Below are 16,670 nucleotides of genomic sequence, written 5' to 3'. Positions count from 1 at the left end.
TTTGTGGTGTGTGGCCGTGCGACCAGCTCCCGCTGCTAGCTGACAAATTCCCAGGGCCGGCCTACTTTATTGTGAACACACATCCTTCACACATGCCTGGTTAGCTCTGACATTGGATGAGAATGGTCAATCCAGCTTTTTTGACTCTTATGGATTCTCTCCGGATTTCGAGTTCTACCCGTCAAGCATCGTAACATTTTTAGAAGACAGATCCTCAAAAATATTGTATCATAATAATCAGCTTCAAAACACTCTGTCCACTGTGTGCGGTCACCATTGCATTTTTTATCTATGTCATAGAGCGTGCGGATTATCAATGCAGCAAGTGTTGTCGAAATACACCGGAGATGTGATTAAGAATGATTTAATGGTATCTAACTTTGTGAAAAAATATCAGAAATGTGTCATTAATCAAAGTTGTACATTTTATACTCACGGAACATGCTCTTTGGAGATGTTTCTGGATTGTTATGGAATTTAAAATGTCTTATTTATTTTTTTTCATTGTTTTTTTTTTTTTTTTCTTATGATTTCATATTTGTGTAATGATATCATATGTTAGTGTGTGAAGTAGAGAACAAAGTTAGACTTGAAAAATATAATCAATAAATATTTTATTGAATAAAAGAAATAGACTACATGTTTCATTTTCTTATAACGGTTTATGGTGAAAATGTAATCCATCGGGGTGGTAGTGTCGTCTTACGAAGAGACCTTTTTGATCTCCCATCAGCATTTTTTGGATCTTCCAGCTCAGATCTCGACCAGTAGGGAGAATGAGTTATCTGCCTTCTTCTTTTTCTTCTCTGCTTAACGCTGGGGGGTGTACCCCCATTTTCAATCGATGTACCCTCTGTTTTGAAACGTCTATATTCTTCACGTGCACAAGGGTTAATGACTGAAGATATAGGGATGTTTACTTCTGACAAGGTGCGTAGAAAATCAGACCATCCTCGGGTTTGTGATGCTCCAGATTTTTTAAACGGAAGCATGAGATTTTTCAACAAATCAATCATGTGGGACCCTTTTATAACATTTCCTTTAAATACAAATTCACCTCGCGAAGTCCAACTCTCACTTCTTTCGGATAATTTCTTCAAAATGTACTCGGCATTTTTACGGTTGTGTTTAGGAAGGCTTTTCAGTACTTCCGTAAGAACCTGATCCTTAGGGGCCTCGTCCTGCTCTGGGCCTTGTTTTTCTTGGGAACGCTCATGTTCAGGAACCTCTGTGTCACGCTGCAGCGTTAAACTGACCCGCTGTTTTTCTTCTTTGACACCTTGCTTAAGTAAAGTCAGATACCTCTGGAGAAGAGCATCGTATCTCTTGATTTTTTCATAAGAAGTCAAACCCGGCTCGTTTAATATCGCTCTCATTTCAGCATCCAAATCTGATGATATTTCTTTGTTTCTTCAATTGTCGGTGTTGAGAGGGTGATAGTTTAATGTTACCTTTTAGGATATTCAGTGCAATCTCGCACAGAGCCTGAATAAAGTCGGGAAAGCAGTGTGCGAGAATATCTTTACGTTTCTGTGGACAGGCCTGGTACAAAGCTCTGAATAATGGTAAATTCCTTTTTATACGCGCATACATGATGACTTACTTTGTTCTGGGCACGTACACAGCAGGCCACTGCTGAGGAAGTATCCCCGTTCTCAGTCTGAAATGTTCTGGACAGGTAGGTGTAAAATCGATGATTAAATATCCATGAGCTTCTCTCGTTGCGTCTTCAAAACTCTCCAAGAAGAGACCCTTTTGAGATGGAAACATTTGGCGGGCCAGTATATTCAGCTGGAGTTTATCTCTCGGGTTCTTAAACAACACCATATAATTACAGTTCAAACTAATAGTGCGACTGAACTTTCCCTGATGAAAAACATTCTGAGTCAACATCATAACACTCATATTACGATGGTGACGAAACTGGGTAAAGACCTTCATCACGTTTTCATCATCTGAGGCTTGAGCGATAACATCGTCTAGAATAATCAGATGATTCTGATCAGGAGGAAACAGGTTTTCATCTTCAAAAGAATGAGGCAATCCTTCCACAAAGGTAATATTTTTATTCATCTTCTGCAATTCAGCATACATGGGTTGAAAAGAAGTGTAAATCCATACAATATTTTCTGGAACAATATCCATGACATGATTACAGTTTTGTAAAATACTTTTTACAAAGAAGGTTTTCCTGCAGCCGCTGGGTCCAACTATCATACATGAGAAAGGTGCTCTAAATCTAGGATCAAAATCAATCTCCTGTAAATCCATGTGACTTTTTATTTTATTTCTTCTTCAACTCTAATAACCGAAAGGCAGAGTTGTCCCGTCAGAAAAAAGACGTCTCTTATCATACACCAGTCGAAACTTTTTAAGAAATGTCGCGTTTGTCAAACGGAATCTCTTTTTATCCCTCCTGATCGTGTGTTGAGGGATTTCAATGACACCCTCACTTGACCCCTGTAAGTAGCCCTCGACCAGCCCTTTGATGCTGTCAAAATAGACCCTCTCGCTGCATTCATGTGTCTGAATGATGCCTTTAGCACGTATCACTACTTTTTTACGGTTTTTAGTTTGGTATGCATAACTCTTGGGTCCTGTCGATGCAAACTCCGAAATGCTGTCACCATCTAAATCGTCAGTAAGATCACCCAGATAATTCCCCAGTTCCAGAGGAGTTTCACCACTTTTTGTCACATAAATCAAACTGTCCGTGTCAATATAAATCAATCTGTCCTGTAACTTCTCCATGCTGCTGAGAAGTTTTAAACGTGCATAAGCGGTGGTGAATGCTGCTATAAACACATTATTTGTCTTACTTGGTGGATATATGACACGTTTACTGAAATTCCACTGCACTACACACATTTCAGGGTTGAAAAAATGAAAATAGTTAACCATGTATTTACTCGAGAACATGAAGCTGAAAAAGTCTTCAGGGTTAGTGATGACTGTGGTCTGAGACAGATCACTTCTTTGCGCAAATTTCCCCCAAAAACTGTTTAAACACAATTTTGCAACCTGCCTTTTGGCAGGATTCATCTCGATTTTCTCAGGGTCTAATTGATGCTGTTTGTAGTCGCTTATATACTTTTACTTACTCTCCTGATCCACTGCTTCAGACGGATAGCCTGAAGCCTCCTGCTTACCCTTTAAAAAGCAATGAATGTAACCTTTAAAAATTGTATCACTTCTCTTTTCAAAATGCCACACCTCTGTGATTTTAGCAAGACGATAACTACACTCCAACGCTTTACAGAGTTCTACACTCGCCCAAACTCCCGTCAGAGCTCTGTCCTCGTCATTATGCCTGCAGGGACCTGACTGGTTATTTATTTCAGCGCATGAGCGGCAGAGAGTGAACACAAGTTTATCTTGGGATGTTCTGTAAGGTAAAACAGGGAACAACAGGTTACGTGGTGGGTAGACCACAGCTTTGATTATACCGAAGTAGCTGCTGGGGTCATCAAAATCTTTGTAAATGATGGTGGGGTGTCCGAGGGGAAAAACGCAGTTGGCGTTTACATAAGGGTACAGAGATGTGTAATCCACATAGTGTACAGTTTCATCCGGTTCCGCTGTGTACCTCAACCTCATAGGACAGGTGCGACCACCATACAGAGCATCCCGGGGGGATAGCGGTTCGGGTGCATTAACTTTCTCAAGAAAGCTGATCACCCCAGGGTCTGATTTTTTCATTTCAATCCACTCATGCTCCCATATGACTTCGAGACGAAGGCCGTACACAGTTTGTAACACCTTGCTTCTCTCAACAGTGGCTGCGTAAAACTGTTCAAATGCGACCCCTCTCAACGGACACTTGTAGGCATGTAACACTTTTTACAGCCGTGGAAAAAACAGCCGTAAAATTCAAAGGCAACTTTGACACCGTTAATCTCTGCATACCCATCCACTGAATATGGCCCGATTTTCTTTTCACCCCTATTTAATGCATGCGCGATAAATATGGCTCTGCTGTCTGCAATCCAGCCGAGCCATTGAATGGACGCGCTGGAGAACGATTTACTGCTACGTCTGTAGTCCAGAGGTGATGGAATGGCTAAGGTTTGAGGAGGAAGGAAATTGGTTACAAAAACCTTCATGCAGGCTGATGCTATTGTGATACTTTTAAACGGATCCACACTTGTCTCCTTAAAGAACTCGTCTCTGAATTTTAAGAATCCTTGAAAAAGAATTTCAACGTCATTTTTACAATAACGAATAGCTTCTTTCTTAAAGTCAAAGACCTCTTTGCTCGCTTCTCTGTACCAGCTGTTAAACACCTGTTGTTCTTGAAGACTCATGCGTTCTACAGCGTAGCAGGATGGAGGAGGAAAAGGCCCCACATACTGGAGACGTTGTTCAGAGGAAAATAGGTGGGGAAAAAAACCCTTGCTTTGATCGGTAAAGCCTAACGCTTTCGGCATGGCACTAAGCTTCATGCACATGAAGGACAGGCTATCAATGTATTTTAACCTGTAATCAGGGTCGGTTAAACAGAGAAGTTTACTTCCTACCATGACGAGATGAGGTTTAATGCCTAACTGCAGCATTGCTGTGAGAATCAGGTAACCATCATACCCCCGCGCATTGTGCGCTATTAAGGTGAAGCCTCTGTACTTCGGCCTCCTGAAATGCAGGAGAAATTTTTGGGTGCAATTCAGTCATCATGGCTCCGCTGGGGATGTGAGGCCGGTGGCAGAACTGAAGACGGTATCCCCGGGACAGAGTGGACAACACCCACTAATCCGGGGCGTGAACTGCCCAATAACTGAGCTGGTCCGGGGGAAAAAAACCCAACCGCTGGCTCCAAAACTTCACCGGTGGGCCCCCTGGCCCCCGGAGGGCCTGGGGAAACGCCAACCACATTGAGCAGCCCGAATTGGACGCGAAGCCTGGGCCCCACCATAGTCCCCTTGGGCCCTACCCGGTCTCGGTCTAGGAGCCATGCTCGTGGACCCCAAGAAAGGAACAGGAGGGGGGAAGGTCTATGGAGAGGCTTGGGCTGTACGTTCTAAGGCCTCAAGTGCAGCGGAACCAAAGAGTTCCCCTGGAACCACAGGAAGAGCCCTCAGTGTTCTCCTGCAAGGCTCGGATAAGGATGATTGCGCCAGCCACACCTGATGCCGAGCATGGACCAGCATAGAGCGTGCGTCCAATCTCACGTGTCAACAGGGCGAAGGCCTGCAGGGATGCGTCCAACAAGCCCTGAGTCGACTAGTCCAACAGAACCGACTCCAAAGAAGAGGAGAGCCCCAACAGTAGATGGGAGAGTGAGTTTCTGATCCGGCCCATCCAGGCACCCGAGTTGTAGGCCCTACAAAGTAAATCATCATTGATACGGCATTGCGGTCGTGGACAACGGGCGTCAGGCCTCAACACCTCATCAGGAGGAACAATAAGAGAGGCAATGGCAGATTCGACAGAGGGCATGCAGCCCAACCCAAACTTGGGCGCCTCATGCATGGCAGCCAGGGCCCTGCCATCCGCCGTCTGGCGGGAAAAGGCAAGCATGCAGCTCCTGGACGTACTCCACCGAGGGAGTAACGACAAAGGCGGCCTCGGCATCACTACGCCTAAAGAAGGCGCTAGATGGAGCAGACTGGGCTGGGGGAACATGCAGTTGCAAACGGCCCAGAGCCGTTCTAATAGCCGCAGACACTGGTTTCCCTGCACTTCCCTGAGAGGCACCAGAGCCCGAACCTGAGGTCCGGGAGCCCAACTCCGGAAAGTCCTCTCGAAAAAGTGTGCTCAAGGCCGCAACCGAAATAGCATCATTCTCGCAATTTGAGGACCCGCTCTGTTCCGGAGGGGAAATCTCCCCGCTGCCACCATCCGCACTGAGAGACTGAAGGAGGGCCTTCATCTGGGCCAGCTCCGTCGAAAGCTGATCCACTCTAGTGGACAGTCCCGTGGGCCCGCGCCGCTTGGCTCTCCTCCCAGATGCCAAAGGCACGCCCGCTTCATCGAGGCCGCAGCCTGTCCAGGCGGCAACGGATCCTGCTGGACAGAGACCCCCCAGTCAGCAGGCTGCTCCACCGAGGTCACCCGGGCCAACCGCACCACTCGGGGCAGAACGCTGCAATTAGAACAGGCATGATCAGAAAGCGCCTCCCTGAGATGGTCAACACCAAGGCAGGGAGGGCACATGTCATGACCGTCCTCAGGCTGCAGAGGAGCCGAACAGGGCGCACAACAAAGATTGTCCATGACCTAGGAACAGATGGGGTCGAAAGGGCAGAAAAAAACGTCGTCAAGACCCTGTTACGGCAACAATAGCAACAAGCCGTAGGACTCGAAAAGGCCACCGGTGGGTCAGACAAACAGGAATAAACAAAAGCAAGCAGTAAACCACTGCCAAAAATTGAACGGACTCAGCACGAGCTGAAAAAAACGCTACCGGCGAGCCAGTAGACAGGGAACAAATCAAGGCGAACAGCAAACCACTGCCGAAGAAAGTAAATAGAGTCGGTATGAGCAGAAAACGCCACTGGCGAGTCAAGCAATCAAAGCAAAGCGGACAGCAACAACTGCCCAAAAAAAATGAACGGACTCAGCATAAGCAGAAAACGCCACCGGCGAGCCGAACAAACTTACCAGAAAACCTGGAAGAAGAAGCAGCTTGCGCACCCTCTGGAGGGCAGAACCATCCGCAGCTCTGACCACAATTGATCACGAGGCTTCTAGCAGCAAGAGGAACAAGGAACAACGAATACCCGGTGTCATGTGACTATATAGATTCACGTGAGTCACTTGTAGGTCACATGTGACCATGTGGTTATTAAATTCTCGATCTGCGCATGCGCAAGAATGATCATTCAGTGCTTGAAGCACCGCCTCTGGCGGTCAGTAGGGATGATAGAACTCATCATCAAAGAGAAATCTTGAAAATACCAGTGAAAGGTGTGCAAAACGCTGCTCAGAAATAATAAACAATAATTTAAATATATATATATATATATATATATATTTTTTTATCTTCCACCTCAGCCCTAGACCCTTCTGCTTGTACATGTTTGCCTTCAACCATATCAGAAGATGATGATGCTTCCTTTGCTTTCCCCTTCCACCTGTGTGTCTCAAGAAGTCAAGAGAAGATGCAACTGGAGAGACTGAATAGGAATAAGGCTGCAGGTCCAGATCATGTCAGCCCTAGAGTCCTGAAGGCCTGTGCAGAGCAGCTCTGTGGGATTCTGCAGCACCTCTTCAACCTTAGCCTGGCCCAGAAGAAGGTTCCGGTGTTGTGGAAGACCTCCTGTCTTGTTCCGTTTTTGAATTGAATTGAATTGAATAAGGGTTTAATTGCTGTAATGCCATTTTCCATTGATTATGGAGACAGCTGAAAATTAAATTTTTAAATAAAATGTAAATATAGACAGCAATTTATTTTATTTATTCTCCTTTTGTGTTATAATGTCTTATCAAAACAAGCTTCTCGGTTGAATGAAAATAATTTTAAATCTAAATCTATGAGGTAAAATGACCTGAATTAGAAGCAGGTTCTGACCCTGTTTAATCCTTCTAAAACAAACAATGTCTTAAAATATAATTTATAAAAAGTCAGATGCTAATTTCTTCACATGCTTGTGCTAGTAGAGCTTGTTGGTCATATGGCCCGTGGTTGGCCTCACCATCCTCAACAACACTGCGTCTACTGTGGATCACTTGCACTTTCTAGGAACCACACCTTCTCAGGAATTGAGGTGATCGTCACACATAGACACTGTTTGCAAGAAGGCCTAGCAGCGACTGTGCTTCCTGTTGAACTCAAGAAGCACAACCATCCACCGAAGCTGCTGGTCATCTTCTACACTGCCATTATTCAGTCTGTCCTGGGATCATACTTCCCTTCACCCAGGACATATAAACCTAGCATCTGCAGATCCCACACATCATGGACACAAACTGTCACCACAGAGACTGTTTCTTCCCCCAGGCTCTCTCCCTGATTAACACAATGAACACCTTACTGGAATGTTCTTTTTATCTTTATTTCCTCTAATACATATTATATAGTTATGTTTAAAGGCTGTACTCTATGAGCATGTGAAACCAAATTCAAATTCCATTTGTGTACACAATCTTGTCCAATAAAGCTGATTCTGGTCACAACTGAGGGACAAAACACACAAAAAAAGTTATGTCCTGAAGAAATGCCCTCAGCATTATAAAGGTTTGTTGTAAAAAAATATGGAAAAGAATAAGAAAGAAGTATTTAAAACATACACTACCAGTCAAAGGTACTGACACATCTTTCTCATTTAATGGCTTTTCCTTATTTTTCTTACTTTCTTAATTGTTGATACATAGTGAAGTCATCAGAACTATACAGAAAAATATATAGAATTATGTAGAAAACAAAGAATTGTGAAATCTAAAAATCTTTTAGATTCTAGAATCTTCAAAGCAGCACCCCTTAGATTACTGCTTTGCACTCCTGACATTCTCTCAGTGAGCTTCATGAGGTAGTCACCTTAACTGGTTTTCCAACAGTGTTGAAGGAGTTCCCAGAGATAGGAATAAAAATAAAGACAAACCATTGAATGAAAAGGGGTGTCCAAACATTTAACTGGTAGTTTATTCACAAACAGATTTTTCCCAAAAATCGTTTTATGTTATATATTATAAATAATATTTATTTGTTCATTATATTGATCTGTCATCATTAAGGTCACAGGAGGTCAAGGTTTTGCTTTTCCTGGTTTTTTTTGTAAGACCTAACAACATAAAGCTATTACACAAAATTAGCTAGAAGATTAAAGTTTTTGTTACATAATTATTTTAAACACAGTTGTTGATTTGGATGAAAGTTCCTCATTGAATACTGTAATACTATTAAACCTCAAAAGCAAACTCAATACTTTTTCATTTGTTTCTTAAGAACCATTATTTAAGGCTAACAGCAGAGGTACTGTTAAGTTCGTTATATGGACGCCTGATGTCCTGATTCAAACACAGCTCAATAAGCTGGCATCATCTCTGAAATTTACAAATACCCAATCTTTTCTTCCCTGGTTGAGCTTATTACAAACGTTTTATAACAAGTAAACAATCCCAATGATCCCTGGAGAATTCAGTGCAGTTGCACAGCCTTGCAGCCGCTGAGCTGATTCTATCAGGTACAGTGTCCATGCTGGTGCTGCAGAGTGGTCTATTCATACAACAACAAAAATAACATTCTATTGGTAGATTTTATGGCTGGAAACACACCATATGGTCTAATATCCAGAGCAGATTGGCATCTTAGGACAAGAGGAAATGCGCCCACCTGTTAGTCATCTTCTTCTTTATTCTTGCTGTCCTGTCTGCAGTGTGTGTCTGTTGGTCTTAAAGAAAAGTATAGGATGCTCGATTCTAGAACATAGAAATAAAGTGAAACACATAAAACATTTATGATCAAATTTCTATTGCCTTATCAGTTCTTGAAGCTTGATCATTGTTAAAGTGTTTCACACTCGTAGCATCATTAAGGGAATTACAAGTTTATGCTTCCTCCTCTTTAATCTTAACTTTGCTTGTTTAGGTTTGGTTTTTAAGACCATTTCTCATGTCCTGTTCCAGGGAGAGTCCAGACTCAACCTTTGAAGTGTACCTGGAGGTAGCTAACCCAGGGAAGCATAGCTCTGGTAAGTTGATTGACTCTATACTAGCCACTGAATCATCAAACATCTATGGAAATATTTTTGTCTGTCTCAGGAAACCAGCCACTTACACTATTTAGCCAAGAAAATGTGGTGAAAAGGGGACATTTTAGCCTACATGTCATCATTAAATTCACCTTTTCAAAGATTTTAAAAGTCAGGCTTTGTTTGATCAACCCCTAACAACCTTTCCACTACATTTAGATACCAGTATATGTCTTAATGAGAACAACTTTTAAACAATATTGACATGTTGTTTAGATGTCAGGCAGTTGTCCTCTCTATCTATTTCATGGAATTTAGCCCGAGGGTAAACCTTTTTCTTATGGTTATGGCACTAATCCAAAACAACATTTTGTTTTAAACAAGAGGAAAACATTTGCAAATCACAAGTTGTTTGTTGGGATCTGGTGTTTCTCTGTATTCATGTTTCCAAAAAAAGAAATTCAACCCAGTCATCCAGACAGGTTTCAAGACAATTACATACATCCCAATTTGATCCTAGTAATTTACTCCTGCGGTAGCTATGTATGAAATGAAAAATCTTTTGTCCTCACCTTCAGGCTTTAGTTAGATTTTTGGATTAATCTGGGCTGTGATCTTAAATGCATGGCGACTTATTAAGGGCCATTTGCGCCATTAGAAAAAAGAAGCGGAAAAGACTTGTTCAATTGTCACAGGTTTTCTTCTCATTGGTTTTTCACTTTCATTAAGTCTAAACAGATTGCAGAAAATAAAAAGGTTATTTCAGTAGAAGTAGAAATTAGATGTTTTTTGTTTGACCACTTTATTGTTGAAATTTGTCAGAATAGTACATGTGACAAGCTAACCAAAAAGTTCATATTTTGGAGCAAATTTCTGATGATCTTTATGTTGGTATGGCTGACAGAAAAATAACTATGACAAACTGTACTAGGTATGACAACGTTTGCTGACCCTGATGTTAAACTAAGAAAAAAAACCTTTGAATTGTTATACGGCAATCTTTTAGGCAGATTAGTCATCCAGCAGGTCACCTTAATTTGGAGAGAAAACAGTTACTGCTGCCTCATAAACAAGAGAAAAGGCTTAAAATGGTGTAAAGCTTTTTCTAACCTCTTTGAGAAATAGTTTTAGAAAAATGTCTTGTGAGCAATTTTTAACTGCTGTGTGTGACTAATTTCCTGGATGCTGAGGAGAGCTTATTGGCTGTATTTCTTAGAATTCCTTCCTGTTGCTGTCTTGTTTCCTTCATAATTTCCTGTGTAGTCTTAAAGACATCATCAGGCCATACTGATTTAATTTTTTAAATTTTGTAAACAACTTAATTTTTATTGACCATAATTTAGATATTATCTAAGGTATAAAAAGCATTTGACTCATTGTTGTTGTGGAACTTGGTCTTACAATCTGGGATTTAATCAGCTGACTTATTTCTGTCCACCTGAAACAGGACCAGAGGTGCAACGGCAGTTTCCTGAAGACTACCCTGATCAGGTTTAAACACAGTGCACCTTGTTTCTTTCTCCCTCCTTTAGATTTGGCAAAGACTCGAAATGAATTGACACATCTGCAGCTCTATTGTATGGCATTTTGTTTTCAGGCACTTTCAGTATGTAAAACATATGGACTCCATTTTGATTCATTTTTATTTTTCTATGTTATTTGTTTCTGCTGATGTTGACATATCCTCTTTACAACATCAGTTTTTTCATCTCTAACTCTTTAACCCTGTGTACCTTTATACAGCCCATCACATGTTTTGTGTATTAATTTCTCTTTGTCTCACAGGAAACTCTTCTTACTGTGCCAAAGTTCTGCTTCCCCTTCAGCATGGACAGGCATGTACACGTTATTACACACATCATTGTGAATCCACAATGCAAACATGTATTTTGTCCATCATTTCCAAAACAAAATATACTTTGATCCTTTTTGCCTAATAGCAAGTCATATTTATTTATAAAGTACTAATACATATCATACATGAGAACTGCTTGCCTCTGTCCCCCTGCAGCCTAACAATTAACCAGGTCGGCCAGAACTTCACATTTGTGTTGACTGACATTGAGAGTAAACAGAGATTTGGTTTCTGCCGCCTCTCTTCAGGAGCACACACCTGCTACTGCATTCTCAGGTAGGTTTGTGTGTTTCAGGTTGTAAAGCACATATTAATGATGCTGTGAAAACAGGTTAAGCATGAACTTTGGATTAACTGAGACATTGTGTGAGTTAAAAAAGAGTACATACTTCTGATGGTTTTTTTCATGGAAATAAATCCGACTGGATTTCAAACCAGTGTTTTTCATTAATGGCAGTATGTCATACGCAGCATTGTGTTGACTGGATTTGTTTTAGCTTAAAGTGCTTGTGACATCGAATTTTCATGATAAATCCAATTACACTTATGTAAAGGAAACATTCTCAAATGAACAGTTAAGATATATGGTCATAAATTTGACTAAAAATGCATTTCCAGACTGCGACTTTCCACCCAGTCATGCTAAATTAATTAATACACACATACACGGGGTTGGACACTGAAACTGAAACACCTGTCATTTTACTGTGGGAGGTTTCATGGCTAAATTGGACCAGCCTGGTAGCCAGTCTTCATTGATTGCACATTGCACCAGTAAGAGCAGAGTGTGAAGGTTCAATTAGCAGGGTAAGAGCACAGTTTTGCTCAAAATATTGAAATGCACACAACATTATGGGTGACATACCAGAGTTCAAAAGAGGACAAATTGTTGGTGCACGTCTTGCTGGCGCATCTGTGACCAAGACAGCAAGTCTTTGTGATGTATCAAGAGCCACAGTATCCAGGGTAATGTCAGCATACCACCAAGAAGGACGAACCACATCCAACAGGATTAACTGTGGACGCAAGAGGAAGCTGTCTGAAAGGGATGTTCGGGTGCTAACCTGGATTGTATCCAAAAAACATAAAACCACGGCTGCCCAAATCACGGCAGAATTAAATGTGCACCTCAACTCTCCTGTTTCCACCAGAACTGTCCGTCGGGAGCTCCACAGGGTCAATATACACGGCCGGGCTGCTAAAGCCAAACCTTTGGTCACTCATGCCAATGCCAAACGTTGGTTTCAATGGTGCAAGGAGCGCAAATCTTGGGCTGTGGACAATGTGAAACATGTATTGTTCTCTGATGAGTCTTCCTTTACTGTTTTCCCCACATCCGGGAGAGTTACGGTGTGGAGAAGCCCCAAAGAAGCGTACCACCCAGACTGTTGCATGCCCAGAGTGAAGCATGGGGGTGGATCAGTGATGGTTTGGCCCAATACTTGTGCTAGATGGGCGCATCATTGGCAAGGACTACCGAACAATTCTTGAGGACCATGTGCATCCAATGGTTCAAACATTGTATCCTGAAGGCGGTGCTGTGTATCAGGATGACAATGCACCAATACACACAGCAAGACTGGTGAAAGATTGGTTTGATGAACATGAAAGTGAAGTTGAACATCTCCCATGGCCTGCATAGTCACCAGATCTAAATATTATTGAGCCACTTTGGGGTGTTTTGGAGGAGCAACGTTTTCCTCCACCAGTATCATGTAGTGACCTGGCCACTATCCTGCAAGAAGAATGGCTTAAAATCCCTCTGACCACTGTGCAGGACTTGTACAGGTCCTTCTCAAAAAATTAGCATATTGTGATAAAGTTCATTATTTTCCATAATGTCATGATGAAAATTTTACATTCATATATTTTAGATTCATTGCACACTAACTGAAATATTTCAGGTCTTTTATTGTCTTAATACGGATGATTTTGGCATACAGCTCATGAAAACCCAAAATTCCTATCTCACAAAATTAGCATATCATTAAAAGGGTCTCTAAATGAGCTATGAACCTAATCATCTGAATCAACGAGTTAACTCTAAACACCTGCAAAAGATTCCTGAGGCCTTTAAAACTCCCAGCCTGGTTCATCACTCAAAACCCCAATCATGGGTAAGACTGCCAACCTGACTGCTGTCCAGAAGGCCACTATTGACACCCTCAAGCAAGAGGGTAAGACACAGAAAGAAATTTCTGAATGAATAGGCTGTTCCCAGAGTGCTGTATCAAGGCACCTCAGTGGGAAATCTTTGGGAAGGAAAAATTGTGGCAGAAAACGCTGCACAACGAGAAGAGGTGACCAGACCCTGAGGAAGATTGTGGAGAAGGGCCGATTCCAGACTTTGGGGGACCTGCGGAAGCAGTGGACTGAGTCTGGAGTAGAAACATCCAGAGCCACCGTGCACAGGCGTGTGCAGGCAATGGGCTACAGGTGCCGCATTCCCCAGACCTGGGCTACAGAGAAGCAGCACTGGACTGTTGCTCAGTCGTCCAAAGTACTTTTTTCGGATGAAAGCAAATTCTGCATGTCATTCGGAAATCAAGGTGCCAGAGTCTGGAGGAAGACTGGGGAGAAGGAAATGCCAAAATGCCAGAAGTCCAGTGTCAAGTACCCACAGTCAGTGATGGTCTGGGGTGCCGTGTCAGCTGCTGGTGTTGGTCCACTGTGTTTTATCAAGGGCAGGGTCAATGCAGCTAGCTATCAGGAGATTTTGGAGCACTTTTTGCTTCCATCTGCTGAAAAGCTTTATGGAGATGAAGATTTCATTTTTCAGCACAACCTGGCACCTGCTCACAGTGCCAAAACCACTGGTAAATGGTTTACTGACCATGGTATCACTGTGCTCAATTGGCCTGCCAACTCTCCTGACCTGAACCCCATAGAAAATCTGTGGGATATTGTGAAGAGAACGTTGAGAGACTCAAGACCCAACACTCTGGATGAGCTAAAGGCCGCTATCGAAGCATCCTGGGCCTCCATAAGACCTCAGCAGTGCCACAGGCTGATTGCCTCCATGCCACGCGGCATTGAAGCAGTCATTTCTGCAAAAGGATTCCCGACCAAGTATTGAGTGCATAACTGTACATGATTATTTGAAGGTTGACTTTTTTTGTATTAAAAACACTTTTCTTTTATTGGTCGGATGAAATATGCTAATTTTGTGAGATAGGAATTTTGGGTTTTCATGAGCTGTATGCCAAAATCATCCGTATTAAGACAATAAAAGACCTGAAATATTTCAGTTAGTGTGCAATGAATCTAAAATATATGAATGTTAAATTTTCATCATGACATTATGGAAAATAATGAACTTTATCACAATATGCTAATATTTTGAGAAGGACCTGTACTTGTATGTCCAAAAACGTACTTGGCAATAAAGCTTTTCTGATTCTGATTCTGATTCTGATTCTGAACAAACTGGAATCTGTCAGACAAACAAGATTCAAACCAGCCTAGTGCTGTTTCCCTGATCCCTACAGAATGTTCCAGCCTTTCTAAGAGAATATTGTGATTGACTGTATCAAACGTAGCACTGAGATCTAACAGAACAAGTACAGACACAAGTCCATTATCTGAGGCCAGGAGAATATCATTAGTGACTTTCACTAGTGCTGTTCCCGTGCTATGATAGCCCAGAAACCTGACAAACTCTTCAAACAGGTCATTACTGTCTAAATGCTCACACACTTGATTAACAACAATTTTCTCAAGAATTTTAAATAAAAACAGAAGATTGGATATAGGTCTGTAATTTCGTAAATCATCTTGATCAGGCAAAGGTTTCCTAAGAAAATATTTAATTACAGCTACCTTAAAATCCTATGGATCCATTTACTAAAGTTAGATTAATCACATCTAAACTGTGGCTGGTAATCAAAGGGTACATACACTTCCTTAAATAATTTGATTTGGATTATGTCTAACATACAAGTTGAAGGTTTAGATGAAGCTAACATTTTTGATAACTCAGTAGTAGTGCAGACTACTGGCTGTTGTCCTAGTAATGCTGCCACCACTAGTAATGCACTGATTCACCATATTAACGCTGTTTTTACCCCTCTTTGAACCGCCACCTTAACGTGGTGGAGGGGTTTGAGTGCTTGAATGATCCTAGAGGCTATGTTGTCTGGGGCTTAAATGCCCCTGGTAGGGTCTCCCATGGCAAACAAGCTCTAGGTGACGAGTCAGACAAAGAGCGGTTCAAGAACCCCTCATGATGACTACAAAATCGAGACATGTGACGTCGCCCAGTACGGCGGAGTCGGGGTCCCACCCTGGAGCCAGGCCTGGGGTCGGGAGTTGTCGGAGAGCACCTGGTGGATGGGTTGCTACTCGCGGGACCCGGCCGGGTCAAGCCCGAATGAGAGATGCGAGACCATCCCCCAGTGGGCCCTCCACTTGCAGGGGGAACTGTGAAGGACCGGTGCAAAGAGGATTGGGCGGCGGACGAAGGTGGAGATCTTGGCGGCCCGATCCCCGGATACTTAGGCTGGCTCTAGGGACGTGGAATGTCACCTCACTGGGGGGGAAGGAGCCTGAGCTTGTGCTGGAGGTCAAGAGATATCGACTAGAAATAGTCGGGCTCGCCTCCACGCACAGGGTGGGCTCTGGAACCCATCTCCTCGAGAGGGGCTGGACTCTCTTCTACTCTGGAGTGGCCCACGGGGAGAAGCGGCGGGCTGGCGTGGGTTTGCTTGTCGCCCCCCAGCTCAACCGTCTTGTGTTGGGGTTTACCCCAGTGGATGAGAGGGTCAGAATCAGATCAGAATCAGAAAAGCTTTATTGCCAAGTACGTTTTTGGACATACAAGGAATTTGTTTTGGCATAGTGGATGCAATACAATACAAATTAAACAGTATAAACATATCTACAATATAATATAAATATATGTGCACAGTTTTAAGTGAGTGAGAGTAAATGTAGAGCTGTATAGGATGCGAGAGCGGTACAACAGTGCAGGTGATCAGTGTGCATCCCTGCGCCTTCGGGTTGGGGAGAGGTCTCTGACTATCATTTCGGCCTACGGGCCGAGTGGTAGTGCGGAGTACCCGGCCTTCTTGGCGTCCCTGTCAGAGGTGCTGGATAGTGCCCCTCCTGGGGACTCCATTATTCTGCTGGGGGACTTCAACGCCCACGTGGGAAACAACAGTGACACCTGGAGAGGCGTGATCGGGAGGAAT

The 16,670-nt window shown here is 42.8% G+C and overlaps 1 protein-coding gene across 6 annotated transcripts in view; it reads left to right on the top strand.

The window, feature by feature from the left end:
* Positions 1 to 16,670, top strand: part of dennd1a (DENN/MADD domain containing 1A) — a 79,257-nt gene that overhangs the window by 13,367 nt on the left and 49,220 nt on the right. For 5 of the 6 annotated variants that reach the window (XR_007039336.1, XR_007039337.1, XM_047372826.1 and 2 more), the window contains exons 2-5: positions 9,562 to 9,626; positions 11,074 to 11,117; positions 11,412 to 11,461; positions 11,638 to 11,757. Coding sequence is in view for 4 of the 6 variants with exons in the window: in XM_047372826.1 (XP_047228782.1) it covers positions 9,562 to 9,626; positions 11,074 to 11,117; positions 11,412 to 11,461; positions 11,638 to 11,757 (279 nt within the window). In the remaining 2 variants the exon portion in view is untranslated. Of the gene's footprint in view, positions 1 to 9,523; positions 9,627 to 11,073; positions 11,118 to 11,411; positions 11,462 to 11,637; positions 11,758 to 16,670 lie in introns of all 6 variants that reach the window. The other variant, XM_047372825.1, reaches the window with a different exon arrangement.

The sequence above is a fragment of the Girardinichthys multiradiatus genome, chromosome 8, assembly GCF_021462225.1.
Source record: "Girardinichthys multiradiatus isolate DD_20200921_A chromosome 8, DD_fGirMul_XY1, whole genome shotgun sequence".
Taxonomy (NCBI): Eukaryota; Metazoa; Chordata; class Actinopteri; order Cyprinodontiformes; family Goodeidae; genus Girardinichthys; species Girardinichthys multiradiatus.
Note: the sequence above shows the minus strand (reverse complement) of the source record. Positions and strands in the feature narration are given on the sequence as shown.